The following is a 22761-nucleotide window of genomic DNA, read 5'->3' as shown; positions in this document are numbered from 1 at the left end:
CATCGGATGGCAAACGGGGCGTTCATATTGTGATGTGTGTAGGTCAAAGCACCGATTGCCGTGGGACAATGGGATGCAATCCAGTTTAGCAGGCACCGAGTATGCTCAAATCGCCTTTGGTATCAAACAGCTATGGTTGAAGTCAATCGAGTGGTCTCTGCTGCGGCTTGATGCAAGGACTAGCACTTGTCATGGTGATCCACGACGACCTTGTCACAATCTCGTACTGGCTGCTGGAGGTCGAACTCCTTGTCCTTCTGAAGTCTCTCTTCCATCCTTTCCAATCTCCCAGCCTCTGCCACGATACCGCTCTGGCCAGATACCACATCTTCCAGGAGCAAGAATACCATTTGGGTCTAGGGCGTCCTTGATTTTCTCGTTGAACTTCATCAGAGCATTGTCGTTCCAGTTGTATGTCCGAGCGACTTGATCCTGGAAGAGCAAATGCGTCCGGTATTCTCCGTACCCCGAGTTTGCGGCATCGTCGATCATGGAACGCATACATTTCTCGACAGCCTTCCTCCGCTCGGGACTTCCACGGTCATAGACAATCAGATTGATCATATGCAGCTCTCTCAGACCGACGCAGAAGGTAATGAAGAGGTCAATGCCGTACTGATCGTGTCTTTCCTTGGCTATCTTCCACAATTTGAGGACATCCGACCCCCGAGTCGGTGAAACAGGGCTGAAGCCCAGATGCCCGCCATTCGGCACCCAGTTGAGGTAAGAGAGCTCTTCGAAGTCCGGCTGGCCGCCGGCGATCTTAGCTCGGGACCAGAAGTAGTGGTCTTTGGGCAGGGTTTTCGGATCAATCCTCTTCGCGCCAGGGATCTTTGTGAACTCCTGGTGGATGATATCCATCTTGTACTTGCGAATTTTCTCCGGACCATACTGTGTGCCGTAGTAGACCCAGGTGCATCTGCCAATAGGCGTCTTTTCAAGGTGGCTCTGGAGGACTTCCTCGGGTATCGGTCCAGTGCCGTCATAGAATTCTGAGCGACGTTTCCCAGATACGGCTATTTCGATGGTCGCATGTCTGATCTGCGCCACGTTCTCAAGGATGTTCGCGATTCTCAATGGCCGCACAGTATCGACCTTCCGACGATTAGCAGGAATCTCACTTCGTTTATAAGACATACTAATAGAAGCAGGTCGTCTTCACGTTGAAAGGTGTAAAGCTGGCTCAGTCAGCAATCAGTGGACGTCCGGGCTAGCAAATACTGACAAAGGTCTCGCAACCGCCGGGATCAGGCATCAATGCCATGCCCATCTTGGTGACGATGCCAAAATTTGACTGAGAAAAGATCCCGCTAGGCAACTATTATCAGCATAGGCAAAGGCTCCAGGGAAGCGACATACTCCGAGATCGGCCCGAATCCATAAGGCTATAGGGCCGTTAGAACCAGTACTGGTGGAAGAAGAAGTGTGTAGCGGCAGTGCATAGAGAGTCCAGGATGATTTACTTTCTGTAGCATACGGTTGGAGGAGGAGCACAACTCACAAAAGTCTGCCATGCGTCACTGCCAGGTAGAGCTCCCATTCCGGTTCGAAGTAATTCGCCTGTGGGTAGGACGACCTCGAGACCCGAGTGAGCACCCCAATGATCCCCATAGGGCGTGTACCCGACTCCGTGCTCCAGCGTGTTGCCAATGATGGAGCCGCCACCGAGATCGGGTGTGTCCACCCAGATCTTATAGCCTCTTTTCTGGATTTCCTCGTATAGGGCGTAGAATGAGACACCTGGCTCGACGAGACAGGTACAATCCTCTGGGTTGATGTCCAAGATCTTGTTCATTCGCTTACCCAGGTCGACAACGACTGACCCACGGACTCGTGGAGCCGCACCGCCGTATCCCACTGCTTAGGAAGTCAACACAACATCCGTCAACGGCAAAGGTTGTGCATACAGTTTCTCCCCATCGAAATCGGGTAGAGAGGAACAAGGTGCTTGTTTGCCCAAGCAACGACAAGTTGGACCTCGGGCACGCTCCCAGGATAGACACATGCCGACGAAACTGTCTCTTCTTCGTCCATAATCATGAAAGCATCGTGCGTGTTGGGATGTTCCATATACCACCCATCTTCAAGAGGCTGATCATTCAGCACGACATGGTCTTTCCCAAGACTCTGCGACAATTCCTCGAGGGCCTTCACGAACTCCGTGCGGCCAATGCCGGCGGGAACGGCTAGCCCTCTCTTCCTAGGAGTCTGGAACTCTTTCGACTGATTCTCCCATAGTCTTGACTTCTCCCGCACGGCCTTGTGCAACAGCCTTTCTGGTATTCCGGAGTACGCAGCAGGGTACACCGGAGGGGTGGACGGTGAAGTTGTAGACGTCGACATCCTTGACCGAAAGGGTGATAAAAGAGGGTCACGAAGCTGTCTCCGCGGGTCCACCATGGACAGTACGATGAAATTCGAAACTTATATTTGCTCGGAATGTGGAGGCCACAACTACCGGCCCTTCACGAGGCTGTCTGGCGGCACCGTGCAGGTTTGCCCCGGACCCATTTACCCCAACGTGTGGAGAGAGCCGAGCATCCCATTTTGACAGCCATGCATTAGCTGCCAATCACGATTCTCCCTCAGCATGTCGAGGATGTGGTTGCACATGCAAGATCGACCCCGCCACTAGCTTTGAGGAAGCCCAACTCTGTGATTCTAGGTCACAAAGACTCGAAGCGAACCGTACCGAAGAACCGAGGTTCGTGGTCCTGCCATTTGGACCGAACGAAAACTAGGAGTGCTAAGAAGACTGCCATCCCAGGAGCAAAAGGGATATAGACCGTTTAGTGATTGGAATGAGCGTAGGGGTAATGCATTATTGTGCTGTGCATCGGATGTCAAAGACTGCCAGGAAATTCTGATCCGTCAGAAGAAAGCCATTGTCCGGATCTCAATACTCTCACGCGGTGGCGCATCAGGCGACGAAGTTGGGTCCTCAAATGCACTATGCCCCACAAACCTAGCGCGCCCATCGGTTTCGGACTCGTATGTCTTGAGAACAATGACTTGCTCAGGGGTCATGCGCGGAAAATACCACCACTTGTGATTCCGCGAGTACCTCATCAGGTAGTTCTCGCCAACACGGTCCCTGTAGCGCAAGTAAAGCTTGAAGAAGTCGTCCTTGTCAGACGAGGTAACGTCGCACATTGCCAGTGGTCGTTCTTCGACAGTATTGAGGGGCTTCCAGACGTTGAAGAATGCCACGCGGCGCGAGAGAAGGTCTTCAGCTTCATCCTTTAGGAGCTGGCGTACTCGAAGAGGACCGGACTCCGCAGTGTAGTCGCAGTGCACCAACATCACTGGAGCTCGTTGGGAAGTGTTCGTCTCCTGGGTCAGCTTCTTCGCTTCGTTCTTCTTGGTTCGGATAGTATGGTCAAACACAAGGACGCGTTTGGCGCCAGTTGAGCTTTTCAAGAATTCGACTATCTCAGGGTAAAACTGCTCTCTGACCACGTCCTCGTTCTCCCAGTCGGCAAACTCAGTCTTGAAATGGTGCAAAGAGAAGCCTTCCTTGTCAACGGAAAATGAACCAGCTCGATACCAGCCGTCCGTGACTTCCATCTCGTGCGGGTCGTCTCCAGGCTCATGGATATCCTGGGCAGCATCCGTGTCGTAGAAGTAGAGTTCAGTCCGCTTCTCAACGTCCTTCGTGTAGACGAAATTAGCGCGGACAGTTCCGGCCGTGCCATTGGTGCTGACGGCCTTACCTGGCTGCAATGCCTTGTTGACGGCCTCCTGGGTCTTCTGCCACTCGGGGATTTTCTCAATCTGCTCCGTCAACCAGCGATTCAAATTCGGATATTGGTCGAGTGGAAGACGCTGAGCTGCATGCAGGTGCATTGGCGCAGCAACGGCGATATCAGCGATGGTGAGATTATCGCCGGTGAGCCACTTTGTCTTCGACAGTTGTTCGTCGAGGATCGCGGCATGTTTGTGCCATTTGGGAGCTTCGCCGTCGATGACAGACTGATCAGGCTCGGCCTGCAGGAGTGGCTTGACGACAAACTCGACCAAGTAGACGTAGCAGCTGGGGAACCACACCGACGTCTCCCAGAGCAGCCACCGGTTAACGGTACAGCGCTGCTTCACATCCCGTGGGTACATCGGACCACTGTCATCGGCCGCATATTGGAGAATTGCGTTGCTTTCGGTGATCTTCAGGTCTCCGTCGACAGCCGCAGGGACCGTTCCGTGCGGATTGATCTTGAGAAACCCGGGGCTTTTGTGTTCCGAAGTGAAATAATCCACTTTGTTGAAATGGTAAGGGTAGCCCAGAATATCCAACCCGGCCAGCACTTTGTGGCTGTTGACGGTGCAAGGATCACAGTACACTTCGAGCATCTTGTCCTGCTTCTCTCCCAGATACGACAATAACGCTCGCAAGGGAAAGTATGACAAAGGCGAGGATAGCGAGCAGGCACAGGACGAGTTGCTTGTTAAATGTGCTCCGGAGCGTTGCACTTGAATTGGCTACCCCGCTTTTTTCATAGAATCTGGTCTCGGAGTGGCGGACAACCTAATCGCTACATGGCGAGCTGAGATCTTGGGCCATCTCGTCCAAAAGGTTATTGGTCGAGGGTTCGTATTTGGAAGACCAAGAGCCGTCAGCTGGACCGCTGGGTCGTATTAGGTGCGTGGCTCAACTTGGGATGGCGCTTCTGAACCCCTGCTTGTTGGACTAACTCCTGGTCTGGACATCAAGTAGTGGTAGCACCACAGGAGATCGTGCAGGATGCAATTTCGCCCAACTGGACTTTGCCACTCATTGCTTGATGGCAGCAGGAGGGAGGGAAGAGGCCGGTGTGCTGAAGGTCCGCCATCTCAAGAGAGCTAGCCCAATCGGCAACCCTACCGTCGTAAAACCTTACCCTCGGACTGCCCTCTAATCGGCAGCAGAGAGCTTGCCACCTGTCTCGTTGATCCCCGTTAAATCGTCAGTGATTTCCTTTGAGTTGAAAGGTTCTCTGCCTCTCGGATTCGGTAAAGGATGTTGACAGCTCTTCTCGGTTGTGACCGTCCTACCTGATAGCTGGAAATCCGACGAGACAAAATCACCCGGCCGTGGAGAACACTATGCCCTTTGGTGTCTCTAAAGCCATTGCGGCCCTGAAATTCCTCTTTGTAGAGCTTGTTCGAGACGCCTAGACTCAGCCATTGCTTAGGCGGCGCCTGGAGGACTCCATGCTCGTCGTCCCGCTCATGGGTCAACGGCAACCCTGCTTGCCTGCTAAGGAAGTAGCATCGGTCCTAGCGACTTCGTGGCGGTTCGTGAGCGAGGCTACGGCTCGGTCTCTTCGACGCCGCGTAATGGACCAAACCCTGAATCCGGGACGGCGGCCACAACGGATGTTGCTGGAGAGTGTTTCGTTTTCAGGTATTCTGGCACGATGGATGCGAAAAGACCGTTGACGGCGGTGGAGGTATCATCTGCATGGATGCAGAGAATCACACACTGCCTTGCGCAAGCGTGGCCTTTGCGCGATGGTTGGGCGACTCGCTGAACTGTGAGGAACGAAGGTTACGAGTTGAGTAAGGAACAGTAGACGTGCTGCAAGACTCCTGGACTATGCGCAGGGGCCATAGTAGGAGCTGAGAGGGAGCTCAGAGCTGGCTGTAAATGATATGTGAACGGTTCTGAGACCAAGGTCAGTAGGTAAATAATCAATTATCTCATAGTGCAGAGAATGATCACCACGATTACGGAGTACACAGTGATCCGCCCTACTGCCAATTGCTGCAGGACTGAAGGCACTCCGCACTACTTACTCCGTACTGTCACCCAACTGTCACCTGCTAAAATGCGCGGAGGGCTTATTAACGACACAACATTTTTGCACGACGACGGCCCACAAATACAACACATGCGGATGCTCTATGAGCTCGAATGTGGTACTGCTGCAGTTTTGCTACGCTCACAGGTATGGATAAGAACCTTGGATGATGGCAGGCTCAGCCTCCCTCGCTTGTGGAAGCGTTGTGGGAAGTAGGACAAGGGGACTACCCAAGATATTGGCGGAATGCATCCCACCGCCAGCTGCCTTGCGGAAATCGTGACATTGGTCTGGACAATCTTCGATGGCGTTTGACATGAGCTTCCAAACTCATTGCGTCTCATGATACCGACGGCGGTACACAATGTTGCAGACGATCATACTGTCACGCCTAGCTGTGGTGGTGCTGCGCCAGCCTTGGTCTAGACATCTATATCTCTTCGCTAACCTGAGGTGCTGTACCAACTCGACAGGAACTCGGTCACACCTCTGCCTTTCTACTGCTGCGAGGCACTCAATCCAATCACATGCTCAGCAACGCCGCTGTCCAGCTCCTCCTCCGCTTCTCCCGTCGTCTCCGTCCACGGCCTGTACATCTCCTCCTCAATCTCAGCCAGTTTCGAAGGTTCCAACTTTCCATCTCTCAAGCCGTAGAGGTCACAAAACATCATGATCATTGGCTTCCATTTGTCTGCATCCACGCGGTTGCGATGCCCGTTGAGCCTCAGTTCCTGATGAACGCTGATCCGCAGAATCCTGACTTCGACCACAACGGCCAGACCTTGCACCGCCCTCCCGCCAAACATGTCGTGGACGGCGACCACTTCGGCTTCCATGACCACAGGACACTCCTTGACGCCCGGCGGCGTAACCTTTCTGGACGGAAGAGGCGTCAAGCCCGCTCGTTTGAATTTGTCTTTGGCGAACGTATAACCCCTTCCCTGCTTCGATTCCGGGACCGGGTCCGTGCCAGTGGTTCTGGCTATGGCGTTGACGTTCGGAGCCATGTTGTCCGATGCGAGATTGAGCACACACTGCTTCGTGCGGAGCATGTTCTGTGTCGTCTGCGAAGAGGCGTCGAGACCCAGAACGGCCCCTGATCCAAGCCACCAGGCGGAGCTCATCGGGCCCAGATTGGTGCTGCCATCTGGATTCGTACTGCTGATCAACACCACCGGGGTGCCCCAGTAGAGGATGGCAGGCGAGATTTCTTGATGAGCCATTCTTGTAGACGTGATGTCGGTTGTGGTTATTGGGCACCTGGGTTGGGTCTGGTGAGATGGTGGCTTGAGTCGCTGCACGAGTTCGACAAGTATGGCCGTAGTCGTTGTTATATACCCGAGAATCCCATCGTCATCCACTGCCGATAGATGACTCCGTGTCTGTACTTCGAGTCATGTTGGTAGCGCGTATAGATTTCACTCTCCCTCCGCAGGTAGGGGAAGACCACTTTTGCTATCTCCACCAATCCGTAAGGTCGTGCGTGCCCACATATATCTTTCTCCAGCTACCAAGATCACCGATGATTGGTCAGTTTGACAGCAACTGTCTGATTAAGACGACCACCTACAATATCATCTGGCCCTCTGTCCTCCGAGGAGAACGTTCCCAGGGTCCACTTGTGCTGCGACAGCAATGCTCTCAAAAGCAGTCGTCGCGACCCATGAATGAGTCTTGCTGTTCGCGTTATTGAAAGGCGACGTCTCAGCCGGCGCTGACAATCCAGATACGCTCTTGCATGGTGGGGCCACACCATCACTTGCCTTGGATGTGACCAATCCCTCGATTAGCCGCGCATTGCCTGCAGAACGAGTCAATCCATCAAAATAGCGGTCTCTACCGCACCTCGACTGGCAGAATGTTGGAGGCGATCTCCTCCGCGAACCGGCTAAACGAAGACCTTGAAGCCGCGAATATGAACAACCGACAGCTCTTTCATGTCTTCGCCACCGACGGGAACATCAAAAGCAATCATCCTCGTCGCATGTCAAGATGTACCTCCAGACCTTCGCCCACCCGGATGAACAATAAGAGGACCGCGACTGTCTTTTCGAACCCGCAACAGCGATGGTCTGCAATTGTCTCGCGGAACCCTGACGCCGCGGGCTCTTTCGTCTACGCCGTCAAGACAACAGGGATCTACTGCCGGCCCGACTGTAAAGCTCGACTGGCCCGACGAGCAAACATCGTCTTCTTCGACAGCGGTCCCCTTGCACAAGAAGCAGGCTACCGGGCGTGTAAACGGTGCAAACCAGAATTGCTTGCGTCCCAGGAGGAGGACCCTTTGGTCGGCAAGATTCGACATGCCGTCTTCTTGGTCGAGGATCATGCTTCACGGGGTCAAAAGATCAGGCTGGGGGATCTCTCCCACCAAGTCGGCCTCAGCAAGTGGCATCTGCTAAGGGTCTTCCGTCGCATCCAAGGCCTGTCTCCGCATGAGATGTCGACGGCAATCATAAATGCTATCGAGACCGAAGGTGACGGGAATCAAGAGTCGCCATTGCTACCGGCAGGAAGCGACACTAGGGCGAGGACGACCATGTGCCATGGCGAGTTAGATGTACCGACAGAGGCTTCCTGGGACGCTCAAAGCCCTGAGGACATGAACTGGGATTGGGGAGGCTCAGGGCATGCAGAGGTAGACGATGTTCTGAGAGATCTGTTCCCCGAGCTCTACGGCGGTTTCGCTGGGTGATAATGGCTCAGAAGGCATGTTACCATCGAGAAGACCCGTCGGTAGGTGTTCTGCGTACGTTGCTTCCAGGCACAACTATGGTTCAACGGTAGCAGGAATCGCACAACCTTGTTCACAACCGCGCGAAGTGAGTTGTCTCCGAATCGTCCAAATCATGAACCAATCATGGCTATCTGGACTGGTGTTGAACCTGTGGAGTGCTATTCCTATCTAAATATGTGCTAGATCTATCTGTCTTTACGGATATAGAAATGGTAGCTAACGCGCGAGGCCAATTCTTTATTCGTCGAGAATCATGGAAATAGTCTAGCATGTAAAAGTTTGTGGCAGTGCCAGAGACCATCGGGGAACCTTGGGTGCTCCCACTACAGTTCCTCCCGAGTTTGCATGCCTGGATCCATGAACCTACGTCTTGCCAATGCGTGCCCGGTCACTCTCAGTCCCACCCTAGAACCCTTCGCAAAACCGTGTTCAGCTTGCCGGCTGCCTCCTCGAGATTCATTGGCCTCTGGCTTCTCCAGCAAACAAACCTGTCAGGCCGAACGAGCACGGCCCCGGCCTCGTCAACACCTCTGACTTTCCCCCACGTATTATCGGTATCTATGTACTCTTGACCCCATCCTATGCTGACAACGGCGATCGGCAAATGCGGGATCTGCTGCAAGGTCGCAGCGGCTGCTTTGTCCCAAACTTCTTTGCCGCCGATCCCGGTGAAGATGGTGAATCGACCTTTCCCTGCGAGATCGTGCGTGGAAATGACAGTCTCCAGCCCCGTGGTGGCGAGCCATGCGTGAGGCAAACGCATTCCAGGGAGCGTTCCCCTCTCGTAACGCATATCGATATCAGCGTAAACCGGCTCCTGGGTATCCGCACCTTCGTCTTGGCTGTAGATGGCGTCGCTACGATAGAACTGATTCATCTCAGCGCCCAGGGCCGAGAACTGGTACTGTGTAAGAGCGCTTGCCTGCTGGAGTTCGGTGCGCAGTTCTGGGCCCTGGGCGCTGTCTTCGCCCAGGGCTTTGATCAGTGCTCTTCGTTTCTGGACGTCCGGCTCCGTCATTCCCATTGCCGCATAGAACCTCATGTCATTTCGTAAAGAATCATTTGCGCGGGTGACCACCTGCTTCCCGACAGGTTGACGCTCGCAGCTGTAGCTGTCCAGAAGCCTTGTGGAGGCGGTACCATTGAGCACATAAGCAAGCTTCCATGCTAGATTGTACGAATCTTGGATACTTGTGTTACTGCCTAGGCCGTTCGCAGGCGGATGCCGGTGGACTGCGTCACCTAGGCAGAAACTGCGGGTTGCGTCAGATACATGAGTGGGAAGGTTAATGTTTGGTTCGGGAACTGAGCCACACTCACACATTGCCTTTGGAGTAATAGTCAGCAACGACCTCGTTCACGCGCCATTTACTGGCCCTGTCAACTTCGATAGGAAGAGCCGGATCTCCAAGCATATCGGCAATCAGCGCGTTCCAGTCGATGGCATTGACATCTTTCAGAACTGGGGTGCCTGGGACTGGAATTGTAATGAGCTGAAAATGGTGCCATGGCCGAATTGTTCGTATGATTGCAACCATGCAATGGGCATTGAACTCTTCAGCTGGGCGGAAAATGAAATGGAAGAAAGCGGGACACTTGGCCGCCACGGGTGTCAAGTCTGCTGTGAAGTCCACACTGTAACAGGTCTGCATATCTTCCCGTGGTCCTGTCAATGTCGCCCCTATCTGGGAAATGAGCTTCGATCTGCCGCCATCAGCTCCGCACAAGAAACGCGCCTGGATCAAGACTGGTTTATTGGCCTGAAGGTCGTGACAGATCGCCAGCACGTGTGTTCCATGGTCCACGAATGACACGTACTCGGTGTTATACCGTATTTTGACGTATCCCGTCTGTGTTGCCCACTTTGTGAAAATGGCCTCGGCGTCGTTCTGCGGGAGGTCGATATGCTGGCACGGGCTGGCGGTGTCGTACTCATGCCTCCACTCCGGGACTTGATTGCAGATTTTGCCCCGGAAATATTCGAGGCCGTGGACAGTATGGCAGTACCGACGAAATGGCATGTTGTCGTAGGACGTCCCGAGTCTCAGAATCTCCTTCTCCAGACCGATATCGCGGAAGCATTCCACTGTGGCCATGTTGGTAACGTGAGCCCGCGCATCTGCTGTTGTAGATGGTGCTTTGTCGATAAGCGTTGTGTTGATATTGTAACGAGCTAGAAAGGCCGCCAGGGAGCCGCCGCTTGGCCCGGTGCCGATGATCAGTACGTCGGTCACGATGTCTGGTGTTTGGGAGCTTGTGGTGGACATAGTTGGTCGTCTCCAGCTGGTATTCACCACTCTTATGGACTGTTCCTCGACCAGATGAGGGCGATTGTAGGAAGTTTGGGTGCAGAGACGGGTTCAGGCTGCAACAGACCATGAGAAGTCAAGTCATATATACCTATAGGCGGCATTGATAACGGCTGGCTCTTCCACGAGGCTGGGACCATAGGGATGTTTGCCACAGGAATGACCCCCATACCAAGATCATCAAGATCGCCAAGGCCAGCTGAGGTTGCCACGCTGAATGATGTTCCACTGTCCCGCCCGAAACCTCGATCAATTGCAAAGAGCGAGTCCGAGCCCAGTCTCAATGAAACGTGCCGACATTTGCTGCAGTACGAACTCGGCACTCGCGGTCTTGCCAGCCCGAATGCGAGAGGGCCAGGGACGGCAGCCCCGGGAATTGAGCTCCATCACGATCAGGATAGTAGTTTTCCCAAAAAGGAAATCGGCTTGGCCGTGATATTGCTCCAAACAGGAAGCCAGCTTAGGTGTATTTCGGGTAGCGCGGTCGGTGGATATGAAGTACATGCCTAACGGTCGAAGGACGGATTCTCCAGGATTTACCTAGCACGACGACACTGGCAGACACGCTCGTCGTCACCGGCATCCATCCCTTGCATTGAGCTTCGCTCATTGGTGTATCCTCGATCTCTGCTTGTCCTGGTCCGGCGGAAAGACCTCCTTTGGTTACGTCTCGTGGCGTGGGAGACTGTCAGGTATCATCGTTATTCAAGAGGGACACGGGTGATGGTCGGCTCAAGGCTGCGCTGATCGATGTGTTGGTCAAGAACGAAAGTATGCTATGTCGGTGTATCTCATATTTGTCTCATGCAGATAAATCGGATACTCCAGCGATGGTGAGCCAGAGCCACAGACACGTAAAGTCCATTAGCCGTGGAGCGAGCTCGTTGTTGTCCTGTCAGTGTCCGGAAGCGGTCTCACGCGTGAAAATGACTTTTGCATTCAGGTGACTTCGCTGTGGTGAGATGGATGAGTTGCAAACAATCCAGACTCTCCTGCGTTGGCGATCCAGAAACTGTTACAAGCTGGACATGAATTCGAGTTCGAAGAGACAGAGCGACTAAATTCGGGTGGTGGATTATAAAGAGGGAGAAAGTCACGAAGAATGGAACATGATCGTCTCACGCAGATCATTAAATGATGCGGCCCTGAATTTCTCTCCGTCTCTGCCTCGACATCGAAGTCATAATCAGTCGACTGCAAAGCAAGCTCGACCTCATCCGAGTGATTCTCATTATACAGTAATTCTGGATCAGCTCCCATCCGACAGAGGTCTTATGCAATGTCAGGAAGTCGGCGCCGTGTGCCTCATTGACCCATTAGTGGTGGCAATATCCATATCTACTGTGCTTCGATCCTATTCTCTCTATTCTTTGGGACGTCAAACTGCCCACCCAATCTTACAGCTCGCTAAGAGGTATCACAACATGCAGAAAACATGGTAGACTCACAGGAGAGCTGCTCCGGAGGCTGGAGCATCCAGAGGAACAAAGTGAAACACCGCAACCCCCGCTAATGCCGCTGAAAGGCAACGTACAATCATACATCACTGTGTATTTTATCGTGGATGACGTCCGATACATCAGATCCCAGCCACATCAGGTCAATACCCATTCGCTCCCCCTCTTGAGAAACTTATCGACCAACAGCATCAGATCCGCCATCACAAATCGGATCACGAAGAACGCGAAAAATTCCGCGGCGTTCTTGACACCCAGCTCCAAACCAACCTGAGTCTTGTTGCTGCATTTCAAGCCAGGGTCTTCCACTTGACGTGCAATCCCATCCAGCACTTGTGCCGCGTCAAAGAGACGTGCCAGGCTAGACATATATGCCGCATGGACAGCGGGGATATTCGTCAACTCCGTGGGTGTGGGCGGCGGCGCGATCTTGCGATTCAGATGCGACCGAGATGACGGAACGGAAGAGGACGAGGTCATTGGCAGGGAAGCCATCGTCGGGCCTTGTGCCCAAGCATCCTTTTGATTGCCCATGGCAGGAGCACTGGACTTGGACCGAAGTTTGCGCCAGCTAGACGCAATAGATTTGGCCGCAGCATTGCCGGATTTACCAGCTTCAAGGTCTTCGCCGGCTGATTTAAACAGACTTGAAGAACTTGAGAAGCCCACGTCACTGCTAATCTTCTTCTGCAGTGTACTTCGGACTTGATCCAGTACGGATTCGAATGATTGCAATTCTTCAAGTACCGCATCCGCATCAAAAGTGTCGACCTTGGCGAGCTTCAGCAGAGCTGCTGTCAACAGGTCGCATTGCGCCACTTTATCCTCAAGAGCTTTGAGCTTGACATTCCTCACCCGCCAAATATCACGAGGAATGAACAGCTTGGCGGTAACGTAGCCACCACTAGGGTGAGCAAGTGTCTGGTATAAACATCGCATCAACCAGAATGGACGGAGCAGGAAAGATTCTGGACAAGGTTCGAGGGATTGTGGAGCGGATGATCTTGGCGCATCCGGACTTCGAGGTGTTGTGGGTGAGCTGGGGAGTCCGACGAGGTCATCGAACAAGTACATTCCACCAGTCTGCAACAGATGCGGACCAAAGGCGGCTGTGGAAGGTGTGGGTAAGGCAGCTGACGGCAATGGAGGGGCGAGCCTTCTGGCCTCTGTACCAAAACCTGCACTGAGCGGCGTGATCGGAGACTCGCCATTCGTTTCGGTGGTTGCGACTGATAGATTCCTCACTCTCAAGCTCGACGAAGACAGATTCTTCTTGACTACCGTGGGGGGAGGTAGCATCTTGCCTACTTTTGCTGGTGAGGGTGGCATGGCCACAGAATCATCGATACTGCCTTGAGAACCGCCCTGTGTCAAGGCTGGGGTGGCGGGCGACTCACTCTGAACGGAGTCGTTGGAAGGCATCGAGGCCATAGGCGTGAGCGGTGCGAGGGCTGGCAATATGGGCTCGAGCGGTGCAGTGAGAGGAGCTTTGGGCTGCTCAGAAGGAATCTCCAGTTCCGGCACGGATGGGGGTGCCACGACCGGCTTCGGCAAGGTGGAAGAGTTACGTCGGGCGAAAGTCTCGATCTTAAGCTGTTCTCCGTTGCGGCCGGAAAACCTTCGCTCGCGAATGTTTAGCCCCCCATACTTTTCCAGACTGATCGGTCTGCTGCCTTCATTTGTCGGTGGCACCGCGGAAGGGGTTGGAGGGAGTGCCGCCTTGGACGGGGATGACAAGGGAGGAGTATCTTTCGCTGGAGGAATCGGGCGAGGAGAGACTTCTGTTGGAGCTTCATTTGACTCGGCGAGGGTACTCAGGGCGGTGTTATTCGTCGCAACTGTTGATGGGAGCGAGCTTGTCCATGTCCTGCCCGAGAACGTGCTTGAATCCGACTGTCGAGGTAGCGCCGATTTCGATTTGTTGTCGAATGAGAAGTCGTCGAAGACAAAACCCTTCGTCATCTCTTCCAGCAGCCTCTCTTCTTCGTCCGATGAGTCTCCCTCGTCATACTCTCTGGTCAACTCGGACTCAGATGACTGAGTGGAAGGATCCTTGAAGGCAGATTCCAGTGGAAGTATAGGACTGGTGAGGTCCTCGTGGAACTCTTGCCCGATCTTGTCAGGTCTAGGGGTAGGCTCTTCGGTCAGATCATCATCATAGGCAGCATCGACAGCAGCATCGAGAGCGGCATCGAACTCTGCTTCGAACTTGTCGAGATTCTGATTGTCGTGGATGCCGTAATCGACCGACGACAACCGTGAGGACCGCGACGTGGATGATTCGCCGTCCTCAAGAGTATCGAGCCATGAAATAGACTCCGTACTATCTTCTCGGGCATGAGATGTCGTCTTGGCAGGTTCAGAGGGTCTGACGGGACCAAGCGGTGTGTTGCTGTCTCGATCCGAGGCTGGAGAGGCAGGCCTACGAGGTGAAAGAGGTGGCGGCATGTATTGTGAATCCATGGGAGAAGTCAGACTGGGTATGCGAGGCCTTTTTCGACCTGTATCACTGGTGTATGAGTCTCCGCCGAATATTTCTGGCAACAAGGATTCCTGCCTAGGAGGTATTTGGATGGATTCCAGCCTAGGGGGTATCTGAATGGATTCCAGCCGAGGAGGTATTTGGACGGATTCCAGCACCTCGGCGGTGTTCAGGTCCGTGTCATGAGAAGCGAAAAAGGAATGGTTGGTTTCGTCGAATGGCGGATCTTCAGGTAAAGCTTTCTCCATTAGCTCCGAGAAAGAATCGTCAAGGTCGTGAAGATCAGCAATCCTCTTCGAGTATGCATTTCTGATATCGGACAGTCTTTTCCGGTCGTCCAATATGGAACTGCGTATCAGGACTTGTTGCAGCAGATCGCATGCTTCAGCATATGCCTCAATGGCGCCCTCGATATTCTGAGCATTGTCGAGCAACACTGCATTGTTCGCAACCGCCAACGCTTTCGAGAGCATAGTCTTCTGGGTCGGACTCCTGTGACTCCTTCCACGTGTGGGCGCATTGGCCCCAGGAGAAGGATCCAACGAAGGCACTTCTTGAACGGCAGTGTCAGGTCGTCTTTCACGTGTGGTGGGTCGCGAGACTTGGGTCATGTACTGCGTTGTAATGTTTTCCGCTGACCTCGCGGCGGAGTGCGTGCCTGCTTTCATGTAGTGTACAGAGACTGCGACAGCATCACCACTCTTCCCAGGTTTGCGACTCTGCCACGTCTCGCCAAAATATTCACCGGCAGTCGGGTTGAACATCGATGTCGGGGTGATACGAGGAGAGACGCCAGCAGGGCTGATGTCTCGCGGTGCGTGGGTTCGCTCCACTTGTAAGAACGCTGAGTTCAAGCCCTGCGTCACTTGTGGACTTTGGCTCGAAGACCTCCTGGTGTGAATGGAATTCTTTGCAGGCGTCGCCGAAGTTACCAGTGAAGGGCCTACACTCATGCGTCGAGAAGAGATGTTTGCACGTGCCCGTATGGCTTCGGATTCGATACCAGATACACTAGACGACGTGGAATGAGACCAGCGGTTGATGTTGAGGTTGGGGCTCAGGCTATTTTCTGGCCGACTTCTTGATCGACTTCTATCATACCGAAAACGGCTTGTGGGTGGGAATGATGTCTCTGGACTTCTGGGCCTCACTCGCAGGTGACCATTTCGAGGATCGGTAAGTCTCGAGACGGGAGCAGTCAGCGGTTTTCTGGTAGCCTGTATTGGCGATGACGTCGAGTTAGACCGTGAAGCTCTTCTGGATGCAGACGACTCCATGGCTTTGACAAGCCGTCTGAATGACAGACAATCACAATCGATCAGACGCCAGGATGATGCTGGTGCATGAACGTCGAGGAGGGGGAACAGGAGGTATTAGCGTCGAGGTGCAGCCGTTAGGGGCCAGGCAGGCCACACTGCGGATGCAGCAGCTGTGCCGCAGATGCTTGTCCGCGCGCTGTACCTGCAGCTGGAAGTGTCTTTGTCTGCAGTTCGAAAGGCGACGGGCGAATCAGGGAGATATTGGTCAACATGCAAACTCGGCCTGGTTTAGAATGCAAGCGCTTCGGAGGAGTTCGTGCGCTGCAGCGGGTACGTTCGCGTGTTGTCCGTTCTCGAGAGCTACAAATCGCTTGTAAACCGAAGATCAAGATGATTTGAAGCAAAGGCTCAACAAGTTCATAAGCCGGACGTTTGTGGGAGGCGCAGATCGTGAACTTGTTTCGAAAAGCCCGGGGATTCTGGATTTCGCACTGGGCCACAACATGGCGGTGCTCATCCAGCCATGAAATGGTTGTCACCCGAGTCACCAAATTTTATTTCCTTGTCCAGTTGCTCCCATCGAGAAGTACTCAATTGATTTTGCACACCACTGAGTGACCACGGGGAAGGAGGCGAGTTTGCGACAGTTGAGGCCCGCTGCGCAGTCAAGCGAGGAGGGGGCGGTGTGATGAGGGATTCGCGAAGGATCTAGTGTCTCGAGAATATAGTATAGCGGTTAGAGCGACAAAGATCGGAAAGTCCGAGGCGACGAGCTGTTGTCAAGGGGTTCAGGTTTGTCGAGGTCTGGGTAAGGTTCTGCGCGCGAGCATTGATCGAGGGGTTGGGTGAGTTGACAGATGCAAACAATTGGGCGGTTCGCCAATGACGAGGAGGTGAGGGATATGGAGACAGGTTGATGGACTGCAGGGCGAGCAGGTGGCCGGGTGCGAGATGGAGCGAGGTAGCAGGTAGGTATGAAACCGGAGTGATGTCTTTGGTGTCCGAGCCAGCTCGTGCAATACTCACTCGAGGGTGTGTACAAAAGGAAGCGACGCCTGCAGTCGTCGAACCCTCCGTTGTGTTGGATTCATCCCTGACGGCGACTCTGATCCCGATGTGACCGAGCCTGGCAGTTCCTTGCGCGGAATAGACTTTCAGAGCCACGACTCGAGGGACCCATCGAAACCCATTCCAAGGGGAAGCCACAAAGAGACGGCGCAGAGGCTCAATGCACAAACTGCTGGTGATGACACGCGCCAAAATTCATTAGTGAGCCCCAAGCCACTCAGCATCGAGCATGTGGAAGCTTCTCGTGCTCTTCGCCCTTACCCCTGATTTTTACGGGGACTCCACCCACAGGATAGAGCCCGTTGGCGTCAAGGGCCAACCCACCAGAAATCTGTGCCTGGATCCTTTCGGTTAGAGGTTGCTGCTTGCTCTCCCACATCGCGCTGCGCCGGTGGTCAGTGAATGAGTTGGGTCGTATCTCTCGAAGGCGTTGTCAACGCGATGTAGCCGGGTGAGGACAATAACAACACCACCAACAGCGTGTTGGCCGTCTACGTAGTACGTACACGCAATTTCCATATAATTATTCACGGCCCGACTCGCACCCTTTGGCATTCCATAGGCCAGTCCGGCGTCATCAACGGTACGCCGCGACCAACCGAGAGCCTATCGTTCCTTGCGGGGAGAGTCATGCCTACCCTTGTTTGGCCCTCATCTCAGCTCTCTGGGCTTAGTACAGCCTAACCGGGACGCCTGGGTCAAAGCCTTAATGCCTAATTAGTGGGATACCTCCCTGTCATTTCGCCAGCCTCTTTCAGCCTCATCCGGTCGATTATGAATGCCTACCTGGTAGGTACGGGATAAGTGGACTGGAGTTCTATTGAACAATAATGTCAACGTCTCGAATTTCATCACAACGGCCGTTAGTCAAGACTCCTCGCACTGCAAATTGTTGTGCAAAAGTCCTGCGCCAGCGAGCTCTCGAAGCACGTGTTGATCACGTGCTTGCACATAGCCACGTCTCCCAGTTCCATGGCGTCTTGCAATCTCAAGCATGAACATCAACCCTCCCACTCTGACACAGACTAGCTTTCTCCTTCGCATAAGCCTCTTGGGTGCCTCTCCATTTGGACATGAGCTATTGTTCCAGAGCTGCAGACTGATGTCAACGACGCTCTGCCATGTGCCAACTCAAGCATCGTTGACAGCGCGGATCAACGTCTTTATATACGAGCGCAGCAAACACGAGTGCAGGCTTACTGCGACAACGGTAACACGAGGAACAAGACTGGGATGAATCCATCCTCGCCTGTTGCTGCAACCACCGCTTCGGCCCCTGCAGCTTGAATGCAGCTGTCAAGATGCATGACAAACACCGTTTGTCCTCAGACCAGGATCTGCTAGTCTTTTCTAGAAGGTCTTCTGGTCAGTAGGGCAGAGATCTGTTTGTGTCACAAATACCCCAAGATGGCCATCACTATCTGGAGGTGGGAGGCCCATCAGTGGCGGCATGGTCGTGCAAAGTCGTGAGTACAACAGGCACACGTCCAAGTGGTTGCGCGTGTTCACGTCCGTGAGTCAATTGAGGTACCTGCCTGGGCAAGTGGCAGGTTCACCGCCTCTCAGTATCGCACTCCCTACCTCAGCCTCCCACCAACCTCACTTGCACGATGAATACTCGGGTGTCAGGACAGAAAGATGAGACTCGCCCTCAAATGCCGGTTTATCGAACAGGTCATTGCTCCACAAAGAAATCAAGGCTCTTGACTTGATTCAGGTGTACAGCGCCAAGTCAACTGTGCTGGTCGTGCGATGCAGTCGTTTCATCAATTCTGGCAGTTTGTATCCGAGAGGGATGGGAGCCGATTTAAAATCTCGAATACTCTCTTTGGATTCCATCGAGCTCCAGGTGATCGCTACCGCTCAGAGTCTATCTCGGACTGTGCGACTTCGGAGATGAACTTTGGCAGTACCATGACCTTCTCTGGAGGCGGGCTGGTCTCATGAGCAATACCCAAATACCTTGCTCCAACCGGTCTCTAACGTAGGTTTCACGACCAGAGACTGCGACAGAGCCTCTCCCTTGTTGTCGCCACCTCTGAGTCCTGCGCCATCTGGACATGACCATGGTTCCAAACTCATGCCGTTACCCGACAATCATCACCTGCCTCGCCGAACTCCGTCTCTTTACGACTCTATCGCTTGTTGACGGGACTCGCGGCGAGGGGTTGTTTGGGGATCAGGGTTGCCCTCTCGCCACGGATAGGATCCGTCGTTACACTCCATCGTGGTCGAGGACAAGAACGGAAGCGAGTCTTCAACTCGGTATCGAATGGATTGACTTGCTCAAAGAGGACGAAGGAGGCCGATCGCCCAATGAAATCTTGTGGACCTTCACCACCTGTCTAGCAAATGCTTCAAGGTTTCCACCTTCGTGTGCGCGAGCTCGTCTCCAGCTCTCTGGAATCGCCATCCCCCGGGCCACGAGAGAACGGAACCAAGTAGCTGGAGTCGCGCGAAGTTTGGGAGAAGACCAGGAAGATAAAAACCGCCGATCGACCCATGTCTGCGTTATTTTCGGACCCAATCTTCTGGTTCTGCTCGGCCGTCCCAGACTACAAGCACTGGACCAAAGCAGTTCGGCGAACATCAAGGTCATTCACCAGCATCGACGAGTACCCTGGCGCATTCCTGCTTGTAGCGGCAACTCTTGCGACAATAGTCATCTTCCACTTAAGCTACGCCTTTCTCCGCAGGAAACAACCTGTGATGCTTCTCTCAGCATGTGTGGGCGTCGCCACGACGTTTCTCCTCCTCACGGCCCCGTTGCCGATCCTGGCCGTCGACCAGACAACTGATGCAAATCTAGTTGCAAAGCTCAAGGCAGCGGCAACCATGTACGACCGACTAAACATGCTCTCGGACCAACAGCTGCTCTACAACTTCTCCGCCAACCCGATGTACTCATGGAAACCAGGCAGCGTCTGCAATGCCAACGCCGCAACCTGGCCCGTTCTCTCAACGGCGCGAGCCACGGTGGCCCAGCTCAATCTGGGGCCCTGCGCCATGCTCGCCCCGCACATCCACCGGGCAAACAACCTTGTCGTCGCTGTCAGCGGGAGCACGCACACGTACATGGTGCAGGAGAATGGAGCTCGTCTTGTGGAGCAGGTGCTGTCGCCGGGAATGATGACCATTTTTCCCCCGGCAAGCGTACACTCGATGTACAATATGGGTAGGCTATTGGCTTGGTATCGGGAACTCTCCTTGCAACTTGGCTGACTGGGATCTCAGGCTGTGGGAACAATCAACTGTACTCCTTTTTGGACGACGCCGATCCAGGGACCTTGAACATCGCGCAGGCATTCTTTATGATGCCCAAGAACATCGGCATGCAAGTGATGCCTTTCGTCAACCTGGCCGACGGCAACTGGACGGCGACGGCGCAGCAGATCCCCGCTGTAGGCACTGGCAGTCAGGAGGGATTCGAGGAGTGCAGGAGAAAATGTGGCTTGGAGCAACATAGGTTTGCTGGTGAACATGTGGGAGCCTAGATGGTCGGTTGATTGGGCATCCACGTCACTCGTTAAGCGGTTGTTGATTGCTTGTTGATTGCTTCACTCATCCGATTTGCCCCCCTGTGTTTGTTTCCATGTGCGGGATCCGTCGAAGAGCATGCCGGGGTATCTTATGGCCCCGTGGAAACCAGCATCGTGGTAAATCTGATCTTACATTGTGTGCAGCAGTAACGTTGCATTGCTTGCTGATTGTTGTATTGTGGTCCACGGTCGTTCATCTAGTTTAGAGCTATATAGCACAAAAACCCGCCTGGTGCAGACAAAGTTTGTTCCACCCGAACCAAGAGGGCAAATCTCGCAGTGATTGTCTTTCGCCTCACTCGATCCGCAAACCTCTCAAATCCGCTATACTCACCTCTGGCGTGCGCTCCTTCGTGGGCGTTCTTGGTCCACTGGGTGTCTCCGGTCTGCTCTTATCACCACTCGCACTGGCATGTAAACTCACATTCTCTCTGAACGCAACATACTCGCTATCCGCGTAGCCTAGCACAGTCCGAATATCAGAGCTCCGCAACCCTTTGATTCTGGCAACTTCGGATGACGAGTAGTTCACCACCGCACGTCCAATCTCCTCTCCGTTTTCCTTCAGCACGAATTGATACCTCCCTCCTGCAGGGTTATATGAATTCGAATCTCCTGTAGGAGAGAGACTGCCGATAGGGATCTTGTCGACAACCACGAGGCGGACTGCTTCTTGTTGCGCGAACGTGCCCTCGACGTCGACAATACCCACAGGGAGCAGCCCAGCTTTGTTCGCTAAGGCGAGGGACGCGCCTCGATCGATATAAATCGTGCCATGGGGAGCTAGACCGTGGAGTATCCAGAACGCCCTGTTGCGGATGGGCGTCAGAGAAGGGAGAAAGCGGGTATGTAGTGGTGGTTCAAGAGCGGCCAAGGGGACTTGTCTTCCAGTGTCACCGTCAATTTCGACAGGCGGGTGTAGATGGCTAATAATTGCCGCAATGTTGCCTGGTTTCGACGACTTGGTGATAATCGTGCTCGTTCCCGCCGCGGTTGCTAATCGAGCTGCCACAATTTTCGTGGCCATGCCGCCGGTTCCGAGCGCAGACCCTGCTGACGAGACGTCTGCTTGAAGCGCGTCGATGTCATCGACCACTGATATAGGCTTTGCATCAGGGAACTTCCGTGGATTCTTATCGTAGAGCGCATCCACATCGGTCATGAGGAACAAGTAATCTGCATTAACCATGGCCGCCGTAATAGCACTGAGTGTATCGTTGTCGCCAAACTTGATCTCGCTCACAGCGAGTGTATCGTTCTCATTGACGATCGGGACGACTCCCAAAGAAAGCGTCTCCGCAAGGGTGTTCTGAGCATTGAGGTATTGCGAGCGGTCGGCGATGTCATTACGGGTGAGAAGGATCTGGGCGACTGGCTGGCTCATGTGCGCAAAGAGAGAGTCCCAAATGGACATGAGGCGTGACTGGCCTATTGCAGCAAGAGCCTTTCAGGCGTCAGACCACATGGGGACCTGAGTGCGAGCTCGAAGACGTACCTGGACCTGAGCAAGATGCTTCGGCCGCTTGGGCATGTTCATCCTTTGCAACCCGACTCCAATAGCGCCGGACGAGACAATGACAACGCGATGGCCATCTCGCCTCAGCTTGATTGCCGTCTCAACTATGAGAGAGAGAATGGACAGAATGGGTTCATGGGTTGTTTCGTCCACAATTGACGATGTGCCTATTCCAAGCACCACTGTAAGCCTCTTTCTGGTTTGCCTGATGAAAATAGACTTGGTTCCATTGCTATAGAGGAAATGCATGGTGTAGACGGGGATAAATACCAATCTTTATGACAATCGTCAAATGCTTCCCTGGCTTCATCTTTCCTGCGTCCTGCTCCTCAGGCAGCGGGCTGTTGGTATTTGTGACACCGCTTGTAAGTCCTGAATCTTCCAAGCATGACCTACCATTTTGGAACTAGAGAATGACCGAGATGTAAGGAACAGGCTGGTTGCACGCCCTTTCACGACATCCTGCATGTACTATCAAAGTCAAAAAGGTTCGGCGTCAGTTGGAAACGAAAGAAATTCTGAGCGCCCTACAAGGGTTGTGCAGGCGAGTCAGATCGCATCTTGGCGATCCATGGACCATAGAATTTCCTCTTTCGTCTGCAGCTTCATCTTCGGGA

General features: G+C 53.7%; 8 protein-coding genes across 8 annotated transcripts; 2 read left to right on the top strand and 6 right to left on the bottom strand.

Moving 5' to 3' along the window:
- Window positions 1-213: 213 nt before the first annotated feature.
- Window positions 214-2343, bottom strand: G647_02056 (uncharacterized protein; the record flags this gene model as incomplete). The annotated part of the gene is made up of 6 exons (XM_008725455.1): window positions 214-1095; window positions 1140-1178; window positions 1226-1310; window positions 1360-1385; window positions 1502-1857; window positions 1908-2343. 6 exons carry the CDS (start codon window positions 2341-2343, stop codon window positions 214-216), a joined length of 1824 nt encoding a protein of 607 aa, XP_008723677.1.
- Window positions 2344-2871: 528 nt separating this feature from the next.
- Window positions 2872-4347, bottom strand: G647_02055 (uncharacterized protein; the record flags this gene model as incomplete). Its single annotated transcript, XM_008725454.1, has 1 exon — window positions 2872-4347. The coding sequence occupies one exon, from the start codon at window positions 4345-4347 to the stop codon at window positions 2872-2874; it is 1476 nt and encodes a 491-aa protein (XP_008723676.1).
- Window positions 4348-6274: 1927 nt separating this feature from the next.
- G647_02054 (uncharacterized protein) lies at window positions 6275-7000 on the bottom strand (the record flags this gene model as incomplete). Its single annotated transcript, XM_008725453.1, has 1 exon — window positions 6275-7000. One exon carries the CDS (start codon window positions 6998-7000, stop codon window positions 6275-6277), a length of 726 nt encoding a protein of 241 aa, XP_008723675.1.
- A 635-nt stretch (window positions 7001-7635) lies between these two features.
- G647_02053 (uncharacterized protein) lies at window positions 7636-8472 on the top strand (the record flags this gene model as incomplete). The annotated part of the gene is made up of 1 exon (XM_008725452.1): window positions 7636-8472. One exon carries the CDS (start codon window positions 7636-7638, stop codon window positions 8470-8472), a length of 837 nt encoding a protein of 278 aa, XP_008723674.1.
- A 436-nt stretch (window positions 8473-8908) lies between these two features.
- G647_02052 (uncharacterized protein) lies at window positions 8909-10781 on the bottom strand (the record flags this gene model as incomplete). Its single annotated transcript, XM_008725451.1, has 2 exons — window positions 8909-9767; window positions 9835-10781. 2 exons carry the CDS (start codon window positions 10779-10781, stop codon window positions 8909-8911), a joined length of 1806 nt encoding a protein of 601 aa, XP_008723673.1.
- Window positions 10782-12418: 1637 nt separating this feature from the next.
- Window positions 12419-15526, bottom strand: G647_02051 (uncharacterized protein; the record flags this gene model as incomplete). Its single annotated transcript, XM_008725450.1, has 1 exon — window positions 12419-15526. One exon carries the CDS (start codon window positions 15524-15526, stop codon window positions 12419-12421), a length of 3108 nt encoding a protein of 1035 aa, XP_008723672.1.
- A 4272-nt stretch (window positions 15527-19798) lies between these two features.
- On the top strand, window positions 19799-20583 carry G647_02050 (uncharacterized protein; the record flags this gene model as incomplete). The annotated part of the gene is made up of 2 exons (XM_008725449.1): window positions 19799-20264; window positions 20324-20583. The coding sequence occupies 2 exons, from the start codon at window positions 19799-19801 to the stop codon at window positions 20581-20583; spliced, it is 726 nt and encodes a 241-aa protein (XP_008723671.1).
- A 340-nt stretch (window positions 20584-20923) lies between these two features.
- G647_02049 (glutamate 5-kinase) lies at window positions 20924-22393 on the bottom strand (the record flags this gene model as incomplete). Its single annotated transcript, XM_008725448.1, has 2 exons — window positions 20924-22072; window positions 22124-22393. The coding sequence occupies 2 exons, from the start codon at window positions 22391-22393 to the stop codon at window positions 20924-20926; spliced, it is 1419 nt and encodes a 472-aa protein (XP_008723670.1).
- Window positions 22394-22761: the final 368 nt, after the last annotated feature.

This window comes from Cladophialophora carrionii, assembly GCF_000365165.1.
Source record: "Cladophialophora carrionii CBS 160.54 unplaced genomic scaffold supercont1.1, whole genome shotgun sequence".
Lineage (NCBI taxonomy): Eukaryota > Fungi > Ascomycota > Eurotiomycetes > Chaetothyriales > Herpotrichiellaceae > Cladophialophora > Cladophialophora carrionii.
The sequence above is the reverse complement of the archived record's forward strand: the minus strand, read 5'-3'. Positions and strand labels throughout refer to the sequence as shown.